The sequence below is a fragment of the Dipteris shenzhenensis genome, chromosome 14, assembly GCF_047967505.1.
Source record: "Dipteris shenzhenensis isolate YYH24624 ecotype China chromosome 14, Dip_SZ_1.0, whole genome shotgun sequence".
Taxonomy (NCBI): domain Eukaryota; kingdom Viridiplantae; phylum Streptophyta; class Polypodiopsida; order Gleicheniales; family Dipteridaceae; genus Dipteris; species Dipteris shenzhenensis.
In genome coordinates this window covers 6690491-6703045 of record NC_141609.1, presented here as the reverse complement: position 1 = coordinate 6703045, position 12555 = coordinate 6690491, and the positions used below count along the sequence as shown (strand labels likewise).

The 12555-nt window shown below is 44.6% G+C and overlaps 1 protein-coding gene across 2 annotated transcripts in view; it reads left to right on the top strand.

The window, feature by feature from the left end:
• Positions 1-12555, top strand: part of LOC147894125 (ARM repeat superfamily protein) — a 136046-nt gene that overhangs the window by 80396 nt on the left and 43095 nt on the right. For both annotated transcript variants that reach the window (XM_087384634.1, XM_087384633.1), the window contains exon 14: positions 11346-11480. In XM_087384634.1, coding sequence (XP_087240760.1) covers positions 11346-11480 — 135 coding nt within the window. The remainder of the gene's footprint in view (positions 1-11345; positions 11481-12555) is intronic.

Genomic DNA, 12555 nt, shown 5'->3' with positions numbered 1-12555 from the left:
GGAGCAAGATCATGTTCTTGGAGCATTAGCCCTAAGCGCCTGACATGCTTCACTCATGTTACACACTATTTGGCTTTTCTGGCCTGACTTAATATGATGTACTACATTAGTATTTCAGTTTATGTGTTTTCTAGTACTCAGCGAGGACCTTAGTGAGCCCTTCGCCCCAGCCCACAGTGGCTTGTATGAGTTTACTTTGTTTCCGCACTTTTGTCCCATAGGCCCGCGAGGTCTCCCGCGGACGTTAATATATCTTTCTTTCTTTCTTTCTCTGTCTATCTCTGTCTCTGTCTCTCTGCTATTTTGCTTTTGCTACTCTAGTATTTTGACACTTGATTCACTAGTTTAGCACTTTAGCTTTCAGCAAGGGTCTTAGTGAACCCTTTGCTTCAGCTATCATGGCTTGTATGAGTTACTTTTTGGCTTGAACTTTGTCTCATAGGCCCGTGAGGCCTCTTGCAGACGTTAATACATCTTTCTTACTTTCTTTTTCTCTGGAGGCCAGATTCTATTATGCACTATAAAGGTCATGCAATCCTTACACTGAAGTCAAAAGATGTGCGGATCAAGCTTCTTGGACAATCTTACAAGCTGGAGGGTACCAAAGTATGGATAGGTGAGGAGCTTACACAAGCTCAACTCAAGAATAAGGCAACTGAGTTAGCTAAAGTCAGGGCTGCCAGAGAGGATGGAAAATGGGCAGTTTACTGTGAAGGCGTAGCCCTAGTCAGAGAGTTTAAATCAAAACCAAAAGACTCTCAGTCTTAAACTGATGTATGGCTGATTACTCTTTCAGACTATTATGTAGATACTCTAAGTAAATTGGGGTTGCTTTTGCACTCCTTGGGAGCTGCCATGTGCCCTCCCAAAAGCAGATGTACTAGAGGGTTTCTTGCTATCCCATAGACCTTTTGGTCTCTAGTGGACATTAATAGACTTTCTTTCTTCTTTCTTCTTTCTTTCTCTCTTTCTCTCTTGCCTTTTCTCAATCTCTCCCTCTCCCCTCCTCAGCCCCTTTGCTCCTCTCATCCCCTCCCAGCCCTTCTCCTCTCCTCTTCTTTAGCTGAACTACCGCTCTAGCCTCTCCCTTTCCCTTCGCTCTTCCTCCGCCTTCCTTTAGGCTCTCCAGCTCTAGCCTCTCTCTTCAACCTTTCCAAGCGTTGGATGGGTTATTTATATGTTTGAATCGTCCTTCCACCCTCAATTGATGAATGGCGACCCATTCAGTTCACTTCCATCAGCTACGAGAACATGCATTTTTTCAAAAGACAATAGTTGCTGTTGCAAAAGGATGTAGAGTTAGCGCGCTCCCCCACCCTCTTTGCACACATTCATGGGTACCAGCCTTCTAGATCACAAGATAGGGACTAGCTGCTTGTGGCTTTACCTTTGGACTTCACCCATGGCTTCTTGACGTTTGATTATTGGGATGAGGTTTCTTTTAGGTGGCCTTTGACTCTCTTGGAGCAGCGAGCACAGCGCTGAAGGCTAGTCCATTGTGTTAGAATTATAGATATAATTCAGCAGTGACCAATGTAATATAATAAGCTAGTTAGGGGCACTTTTCCCTCTTTAAGAGGTTTTTCCCCCTAACCGCAGTTAGTTCACTAACTATGGTTAGTGACTACTAAGGTTTTGTCACTAGGACAAAACCTTATCTTTTCCTTCAGTGTGTTGTACTCTCACTCTCTTCTATTGCAACTAAGCTTTCAGCTTCCAAGCTTCCAGCTCTCACACTCTCTCTTGCTCTCTCTCTCACTCACTCTATACTCACATTTGGTATCAGAGCGGGTTCAAGAGCTTCGGGCTCCCTGCTCCCTTCAAGTTCCAGTCCTTTGCTTCATGTTTCAGCCTGCTCCAACTCGTCCGTACAGTCCGTACGGAATTCTGACGTACTGCCTCCGTACATTCTCCGTACAGGTTCTGTGCAGCGCCGTACATCGTTCGTACAATTTTCGTGCAGCACCGTACAACGTACGTACAGTCTCCGTACAATACCGTACAGACTGTCGTACATGTATCGCTTCTCTCCATACAGACTCGATGTACAACTGTCGTACAGCAACCGTACAGGTCGCCGTACCTTGCAACGTCCGTACAAATTCGCCGTACAGTTGGATTCCGTACCTGCGCTGACAGTCCCGTTCCTGTCGTACAGTCCGTACGTACTGTACCGTACCATCTGTACCTTTCATAGATTTGCGTGCATTTCTGGACTTTCAGATCTGTATTTGCAGATTTACACAGGTTGCCTTCAGCCACAGGTGTTCTTTGGCTGGCACATCTTGCAGAAAACCATAGTTTGGTTCAGTTGTTTGGGAGTACATTTGGGGCATTTTGTATATTGCAGGCATTGCAATCATTGTGCAGTTTTGGAGCTACATCTGGAGCAAAATTGCAGATTTTGTTTAAAATTTGGGGCTTCTACACAGATCTGCAGATCTAGTCTGAAATTTGGGGCTTTTGTTCAAAAATTGCAGATTTGGGGCTTTTAGTAATTTTGCCCCTTTTTGGTTGCAATTTCAAGCCACAAATTGGGGCTTTTGTGTTGGGAGAGCATTTTTTGGAGTATTCAGTTCATACTGCCTTTCTTGGAGTGTTTGAAGCACTTTTGGCAGATTTTGGAGAGTTTTTGATGCTTGGACAGATTTCTGACAGTGCAAGTACAGAAATCTAAGTTGCATTTACAGCCTGTGCTTGGCTGTGTTTTTTTGGGAGTTGTGCATTCCATTCCCAGTAAGGGAATTCTGCTTTGTATCCGCTTCAATCTTTTTCTCAGAAATGGCCCATCAAAATCAGAATGAGTTTCCGTTTGGTGGTCTTTCACAAGAAGACAAGTTGGATGGTACCAACTACTCCCTCTGGAGTTTCATGGTACGTAATATTCTGATTTCTCGAAATCTATGGGATTATGTCAATGGGGATGAGATCCGACCAGCAGATATTGCATCTGCTACCCCTCCTCAGCAAGGAGGTGGAAGAGGTCGTGCACAGGGTGCAGCTGCAGGATAAGTTGTTGGTGCAGCTACAGTCAATACTCCAGAGCAGAAGAGATGGGATTCACGGGATGCCTTAGCTTTGTCATGCATCTCTCTTTCAGTGAAAAGATCTATCATTCCGCATATCCGGTCGTGTAAGACCTCCAGGGCAACGTGGGATATCTTGGAAAGCATGTATGCAGCCCGGAATGATGCCAGGGTATCTTTCTTAAAAAGAGAGTTGAGCAATACACATATGGAGGAGGGTGACTCCATGTCAGTCCACCTCACAAAGCTACAGGATCTCAGAGAGCAATTGTTAAACATAGATGAAATTATTCTTGATTCAGAGATGATTACAACCACTCTGAATTCTCTTCCTGATTCTTATCTCAGCTTTCACACTTCGCTGAACTTATCATTGAGGGGGGGTGCAAATCCCCTCACTTTTCATGAGTTGATAGGACTTCTGCTTCAGGAGGAGCAGACCAGGAAAAAATTGGCTTCACGTGCAGGTGAACAAGCCATGCTCTCAAAATTTAAATAAAAAACAAAGGGACAGGCAAAGACATCAGCAAATCAGCCTTCCAGTGGGTCAGGACAGCCTTCACAAAAGGCTAAAAATGATGCAAGTAAGCCCAAAAAGAAGGGTTTTTGTCATTACTGCAAAAAGCCAGGTCATCACATAGCAGAATGCAGGAAAAGGCTTGCAAAAGAAAAGAAAAACAGCTCAGGTATGGCTGTTTCAGATTCAGCCCCTCATGCATCTGATAGTGGGGATGCTGCAGCCAACTTTGTTGGTCAGGATTATGCCTTTTTATCTTGCATTTCAGATTCTAGGTTGGCTGTTCCAGATGCTCGGGATAGTACAGCCTCTTGCAGTGATGATACATATGCATTTTTGACTTGCAGCTTTGACTCTTCTACAGATGCATCTACTTTCAGTGTTAATGAAACACTGAACACATGGTATTTTGACAGCGGTGCATCCAAGCACATCACTTCTAGGAAGTGTCTTTTTACTTCCTTGCATCCACCTCCTGTTGGTAAGAAAGTCACTTGTGCCAACAACTCATCATATTCAATACGTGGCACAGGAGAGGTTGAGCTCACTGCCATTGATGGCTCAATTTTCAGACTTTCAGATGTCTTATATGTGCCTGGCATAACCAAAAATCTCCTTCAGTGTCCACTCTTAACAGAGGGGGATTTCAGGTCATCTTTGAGGATGACAAATGTGCTGTCCGAGACAGGGAAGCTAACTATGCCTTAAGGTTATCTGGTACTCTGCTGCGTGGGCTTTTTCAGCTTGATATTTTTGAGAAAAGAGCAGCCCATGCTCTGGCAGTTTCTACCCCTACAGCTGCCATGCAAAATGCAGAATTATGGCATGCCAGATATGGTCACATGCATTACAACAGCTTGATGACACTTCAGAAAGTTTCAATGGTTGATGCATTGCCACCTCTTGAGATACCTCCTCCACATGCCTGTGAAGGGTGCATTTTAGGTAAGATGCATAAATGCCCCTTCAAGAAGGATGGTTCAGTTAAAGCTGTTCGCAAATTGCAGCTTATACACAGTGATGTCTGTGGTCCCATGAGGACTCCGTCGTTGGGTGGTCATCTCTACTTTGTTACATTTATTGATGACTACTCCAATTTTACTTGGGTTTATGGGCTGAAAAAGAAATCTGAAGTGTTCACGGTGTTTAAACACTTTTCAGCCATGGTTGAAAATGAAACCGGACTCAGGATGCAGACATTACGCACGTATAGAGGTGGAGAATACCTATCTGCAGAATTTGATGCTTTTCTCAAGGGCAAGGGTATTGTGCATCAGCTCACAGTCAGGCTGACCCCTCAGCAAAATGGCAAAGCTGAGAGGAAAAATAGAACCCTCATGGAGATGGACAGATGTATGCTGAAAAGCACCCTCATGGAGATGGACAGATGTATGCCTCATAAATTCTGGCTAGAGGGTTTGATGTGTGCCAATACATTTTGAACAGGGCTCCCACTAAGGCTTTAAAAACAAAAACTCCTTTTGAGGTCTGGAATGACAGGAAGCCTTCAGTGGATCACTTCCAAGTCTTTGGATGCCTTGCCTATGCACATGTGCCAGTTGAATTTAGGCACAAATTGTCAGATAAAGCCATCAAATGCATATTTGTTGGATACAGTGCAAAAAGCAAGGAGTACCGTCTCTACAATCCTGCTACACGCAAAATCATAGTAAGTGGAGACGTGATATTTTCTGAGAATTCAGCTCACACTCAGGCTGAATTTCAAATGCCTTCGTCTTCAGAGGATGTCTTTGAGGGGTTGCTACCCATTGCTTTGGGTTCCCCTGCTGATTTTTCTGATCCAAATTAGAATTTACAGCAACCTCCAAATGCTTCAGTTCCGCCACAGGATGTCTTGCCCCCTCCACAGGCAGTGGAACAGGTGGTGCAGCAAGAAATGGCAGACATACATGCAGCAAAAACAGTCCCAAACTGGCTGTTACAGACTCTCAGAACTTGATGCTCCGTTACTTGGCAGGACTCGCAGTGCAGCAAGGCACATGGAAGGTGCTAATTCAGTGGAATCAGCATATGTAGGTACTCTCCTTAATGAGGAGGAGCCTACCACATTTGAAGAGGCAAAGGATAATGTGCATTGGATGAATGCCATGCACGATGAGTTGCAGTCCATTGCAAAAAATCAGACTTGGGATGTTGTGGACTTGCCACAGGGTAAACATGCCATTGGCACACGATGGGTATTCAAAGTCAAATGGAAGCCAGATGGCTCCATTGACAGATATAAGGCCAGGCTGGTTGCTAAGGGCTATGCTCAGAAAAAGGGCATAGATTATGAGGAGACATTTGCTCCTACATCCCGGATGACCACCATCCGATCAGTAATTGCAATGGCTGCACATTTTGAGTGGAATGTTCATCAGTTGGACATAAAAACAGCCTTCTTAAATGGGGACTTGCTGGAAGAGGTGTATGTCAAACCACCTCCGGGCTTTGCAATTACAGCAAATGCACTTCAAGTATGCAAGCTCAATAAAGCTTTATATGGGCTGAAACAGGCCCCTCGTGCATGGTATGCCAAGATACATGCCTTTTTGACAAGCAAGGGGCTGCACAATAGTCCTACTGAGAGCACCCTCTACATCAAGATGGATGGGGAGGAAATATTAGTCTTCCTTGTTTATGTCGATGACTTACTGCTCACAGGGTCCAATGAAGAAAAAATTGCAGATTTCAAAGCTGATTTGCAGACCAACTTTGACATGTCAGATTTGGGGCTGCTTCACTTTTATTTGGGGATCCAGTTCTCTCATGAGAGACGTGGCACTGTTATGTCTCAGTCCAATTATGTTCAGAAACTCTTGGACAGATTTAACATGCAAGAGTGTAAGCCCATAGCCACTCCTATGGAGCCGGGGCTGAAACTCACAATGCATGATGCAGGAGAATCAGTTGATGCCACACTTTACAGTCAGGTTGTTGGATGCCTCATATATCTCTGCAACACTAGAGCTGATATTCAGTTTGCAGTATCTCAGGTGAGCAGGTACATGCACAGCCCAAAAACTATGCATTGGCAGGCAGTTAAGCGCATCTTCCATTATTTGTAGGGCACAAAGTCTTTTGGCTTACTATTTCCCAAGGGGGGTTGCATGCCTACAGTGATTCAGATTGGGCTGGTGATTATGACACTAGGCAGTCCACTAGTGGCAATTGTTTCTGTTTGGGTAAATCTTGCATTTCATGGCTGAGCAAGAAACAATCTACAGTGGCTACCTCATCATGTGAAGCTGAGTACAGGGCAGCTTTCACAGCAACAGTTGAATGTGTCTGGCTGCGACGTCTATTTGCTGATCTTCATCTGTCTTTGGAGGGTCCCTCTCCAATTCTCACTGATAGTCAGAGTGCCATTGCAGTGGCAAAGAATCCAGTGTTTCATGCTCGCACGAAACACATCGAGGTTCACTATCACTATGTCAAAGAGAAGTTGCATGCAGGAGAGATCAAGATGATCTTTGTGTCCACACATGACAACGTTGCAGATATTTTCACCAAAGCACTACCACATGAAAAGTTTGAGGCATTTCGCAGTGCCCTGAACTTATATCCGTTTGGTGATTGATCAGCCTTGTACATGACATTGGCACTGCAGGGGGGTGTTAGAATTATAGATATAATTCAGCAGTGACCAATGTAATATAATAAGCTAGTTAGGGGCACTTTTCCCTCTTTAAGAGGTTTTTCTCCCTAACCGCAGTTAGTTCACTAACTATGGTTAGTGACTACTAAGGTTTTGTCACTAGGACAAAACCTTATCTTTTCCTTCAGTGTGTTGTACTCTCACTCTCTTCTATTGCAACTAAGCTTTCAGCTTCCAAGCTTCCAGCTCTCACACTCTCTCTTGCTCTCTCTCACTCACTCTATACTCACACATTGGCGCTTGGTTCTAGGAAGATGTTCTTCAAGCCCTTTTTAGGATTTGATTCTGTAGAGGAGCATAGGGAAACGACCTCACTTTTCATCAAATTTCTACTGCTGACTCATATGTACTGTCGACTCCTAGCTAAGATTGGAGCCGAGTCTCGGTAATATCAACCCTTTAAAATATCTTAAATATTTGGATTTTGTCCTGGTTTACCCTCTTCTGCAAGCATTGATGAGCAGATCGGACGAGGTGCCTAAGAATAGGGTCATTGTGTCAGGTCTTAATACTTTTGATGACCACATAATGCTTCACTGTCTTGATGGCTCTCTTTTTCGACAGAGAGTCGAGATTGTAGGCAGGCTGGATATGCAGGACCTTTGGGCATTTTGCTAGAGATCGCCCCAAGAAGAAGAAAGGCTAAATAAATCTTCTGGTGCGGCCCCTCGTCCTCCTAGACAGAGTCTAGCTCTCACTCTGTGGCCCGTACTTCTGCTCCGCTTGGGGTTGCAGTTAGAGTTACCGCTCCACCACCTACAAATCAAGAGGTCTTCTCGTCTCAGACTTCGTTACGGTTGTGTTGTATCCTAATCCTGGTTGCAGCTAGTGATGCCCACGACATTTACAAGCCACAGCCAGTGGTGTCCTAGACCTTTGCTGGACGGAGGCCAGTGATGTTGCTCCTTGAGTTCCATCTCCAGACCCGCCCTTCGTCCGAACTGCGCCCTTACACTTTTGTTCTCAAGTCTCCCTTTGTTGACCGAGGGAAGGATGTGGCTCTTGCTTCCTTAGCTCTTTTGCCGGTAGGGATGTTAACACTCTAGCGTTGTGCGTGGCTTAGAGGAACTCTCTTCTGTAGCTGATTATGGAGAGATAGAGTTTGTGCCCTCTAGCTTTGATGATGCGATACTTGGTGTGGGGATTCTTCACACTATGGATTTTGCTTTTCTCCACTACTAACTGCGATCTTTGATACACGAGGGAGTTGTTTTGGCCATCAGGTCGGGTAAGGCTTTCTAGCGTAATTCCTCCTGCCAATGAGGATTGTTAGCTAGACTATTCAGGGCCTTGACGGTGTGCCACATCGCCACCAAAGGTAGCTGATTAGAAATCAGCTTCATCTAGAAGTTACTAGGGGATCTACTGACATTCTTTTTATTCATGAACACAACTAGATGCTAGAGATTGTGCAAAGTTGTCACGAGGACATGAAAAGTGATGTGAAGTAACTTTTTAACTTAACCCAAGCTTGACCTGGGGTTAACCATGGTTAAGTGTAGTAATGGTTTGGCTGTGAGGGACTCGCTAGAGGAAGTGCACACTTCCTAGAAGCTCCTAGGGGCAAAGTCTAGGTGCACCACTAGGTCCTAGGGGCAAGGCAAAGGCTTGAAAGAGGGGTCTAAAAGTTGGGTCCAAGGACAACCACCGTTGTCATTGGTATGGTGGTTAGAGATTTAATGAAGGGTCAAGTGTGATGCATGTAGGTGCATGGCTTTCTCCCACCTACCATCTCTCTCCCCTCACCCTCCTGGAGGCTAGTAGGAGTTGCAGAAGCTCCCCCTTGCATTTTTCTTGGCATTTTCATGGTGGCTGTTGCTGCAGCTCTGGCTGTTCCTTCTCCTCTTGCACGCTTTTCAAGGCAGCCCTGCTGCAGGCAGGTATCCTGAGGTTGTGTTTGGTTGCTGGCGCGTATCCCGAGGTAAGGAAACCAGACATGTGGGTCTCACATTTCACCAATCCGGAATTTAGGACTGCACTTGTTGTCCTTCACAAGAGCAAGTGCCCGGGCTCACCTTTTTTTTTGCTTTTTGAAAAGTTTTTGGGGACCATGTTATCTCAGCCCTACAGAGCATTTGGGGCTCAAGTACTATGCGGATTCACTTACAGAGGCTCTCATTCATCTTATCCCGAAGGAAGGTTGCAGAAATTTGAGCGTGTGTGTGTGTACACTCACCATTTATGTGGTATTTGGTATTCTTTTTGGATATGTTCACGAAAGAGTGTTCAGTTGCTAGGTTGGCGTGATGCCATAAAAAATATTTAGATAGCTATGACAGTCACACCCAATGCTTGAAAGCTTTGATACCGGTGTTACGTTCTCAACTATTACTCTTGTCTCAACCCACATAAGTAGGCTCAAGCTTATAGCCATCTCGCCTTGATATCTCTTGATGCTTTCTCCTTCTTTCTACTTGAAGAAGGTTTGCAAGCATAGGTGGCTGCCACCTCACCATATCCTTGCCCTGTGGGTTAACTAAACAAACTCAAAGGTAATTACCCCCTATGAGTCCTCTTTCTAAGGTAGTGCTCTATCTTCTAGTACATACCATGGTCCTAGGCTAACATTCCTATGTAACTGATAGCCCTTGGCACAACACATGGTTCACTGCTCTTAAGTCTAACCCTAGTACTCCACAACTATTATTGGTGGTCAATAAAGGATGCCAACTCATCAATGTAGACACTAAATGGATGCCAATTCATCCATGTAGGGGTGAGGCCTATGCCTCAAGACCCAGTGCAAACATGACAAATCATCATCCAGTTTGACATATGTGCCAATATCATTCAGATGGTCATTATCACAAACAGCCATCTGGGCATCAGTTGTGAATGTGTCAGCTACAAAGTACATACGACAGGCTGCCACCTCCTGCAGGCCTTCTCCATTGCTGCACACTCTTCACAGTCGCCTGCAGCACTGTTCACAGGTAATCTCTGGACTGATACTTGCAACACCTAACGGCATTGTAACCATGCAAGGTGTTTGATGATGTCCAAATCAATGTGACAGTGTGTAAGGACAGCCATTGCAGGTCCCACTTAACCCAGCCGCCCAGCCACTGTTGGAGCTTCTTGTGCCCCCAAATATGTGGTTGGGGGTCAGAGGAGAGTCTCTCTCTCTCTCTATCTATATATATATATATATATATATATATGTGGGACTACTTAAAAGTGCAAATCCATTTGTTTCAAGCATAATAATACTTGGGACTTTAGCCCTCTTTCCATTCTATTTAGTAGTCACATGTATGCGTATTTTCAAAATTGATGCCTATGCCCCCAATACAAAACTCTCTATGAGTTATTCCTCCATGTTGTATTCAACGTCCCTGGAATTCTCTCTGATAATAAATAGAGTTGACAAGAGGGCGTTCTCTTAGATGTTTGAGGGCATGGAGTAGAAGAATGCAGGGTGCTATGACGACGAGAAGTTGCAATACATGAGCATCACAGCTATAGCATTGGTCTGGGAATGGACTATAAAGAGCAGTTTATAGTTTTGTAGTTTGATCAGTCTACTACCAGAAGGCATCGGCAGCAAGCTTTCTTATTTCTTACCGTTGATAAGATTAACACTATAAAAGCATTGCAAACCAGTCTGAAACGTTATCTATCATGTTCTTTCATTTTGTTTGAGCTGGGTTAATCTTTTTGATACGGAGGAACTTTTGGGCTTGTATCGTTGTCTGGAAGAAACTTTTGGAAACAACAATGGGTTCAGTGTGCATACAATGAGTAACGGAAAATTAACAAGCAGTGAGCTGTGTGACTTAGTAGAAAAAATACTGATGTTTCAAGTTTCTGATTCAGACAATGGTTTGGTTATGCCGTCTCTGTTAAAGGCAAACTTAAGCCGGTTCAAAGTAGCGCAAGTTCTGGCTTGAAATTGAATCTTTACATGGTTTGTCCCTCCTAGAACGAACAACAATCATCCTCGGTTGTGCATTCTATAAGCAGGCATTCATGTGACTGTGTCACTATTCTTGTTCTGGCATAGTAGCTGCTAACTTGTCCATTTGTGTGCAAGTAAAAAACAAAGACTGAATTTTTAACTGCTGTATATAGTCTTGCACTTTAGGAATACAGTATTCATTTGATTATGTTTAAACAACTGACTAAAGTATACATGGACTTGCAGTTGGCAGCTTGTCGCTCTCTACAGCATCTTATAGATGACGTTCACTTTTATGAGAAAGATTTTGTAGCATATGTGCCCATGTGTTTGGAACTGCTATTTTGGTTCATGAGGAACGCACATGAATTCGATTCCAAGGTACTCTTTCTTCTATAGTGTTTTTGCATGATAAATTTTCATCTCTTTTGGGGTTGAGGATGATTTGAAGCACCTCAAAACAGTCAACAGGTTGCTGTGTCTTTGCAACTTGTGGGAGTTCATTATGAAGAAATTTGCACTGTATGGTGGTAGCTACACCATGATACAAACACTTCTCTTTGGAGGCTCTAGCATTTTCTTTCCAAGGGTGGCGAGGCTTTCCAAATCATGTTTGCGTGAATTCAGAAAACCAAAATGGGTATGTTTTGAGATATTGTCTAGTTAGGTTCTTGAGTAACCAACACGTGCTTGTCCCTCTTGCTTATAATGACATCACATTCATAGGAGTCTCAGGAAAAGCTTGAGTCATCTGGTTAGCAATGAGAGGACACTGTAGCTCATTTTTCCAGTCCTGGATGCAAGATGGTCACAATAAACATTTCAGGCGAGATGTTTTGAAATGTCTTTTGCACACCAGGTTGTTTACTGCTGTTGACCGTATTCTGTAACCCAAACATTTCATCGAGGAATATTTGGATTATTTTGTGTTTGGTGGCACTAAAAGCCATATTGCTGTGAGAGGTGTAAGTAATTTTCAGCTTATATCCTCCCTGTTGTGCTTCCCTGCTGCCCTCCCCACCACCTCGCTACCTCGCCTTGCTTCCTCTCCCCCCCACAGGCTGTTGCCTGTGACTCATAGCCTGCTCTTCTCAACCAGCTCTCCATCTCCCCCCGCAGCTGCTCTTCTCACACCAACAGCCATTCTCCATCTCCCTTGCAGCTGCGTTGCTCCACCTGCAGCTGTCCTACACTTCCACAGCCTCTTTGCCCACATCCTTTTCCCTTAGCACCTGCCCTTCCACGACCCACAGCTGCCTCTCCCCTCCCACAGCTACTCCTCCTCCCTCCCTCCCCCCCACAGCTAGCCTTCAATCCCATCAGCCCCCTCTCACCCTCAGTCCTCCCTGTCCTTCTCAGCCGCTCCCCCCCCCCCCCCCTCTCTCTCTCTCTCTCTCTCTCTCTTCCCCCCCCTTCCCTTTGGGCCACCTCACTCAAGCAGCTTGCACTCTTAAGA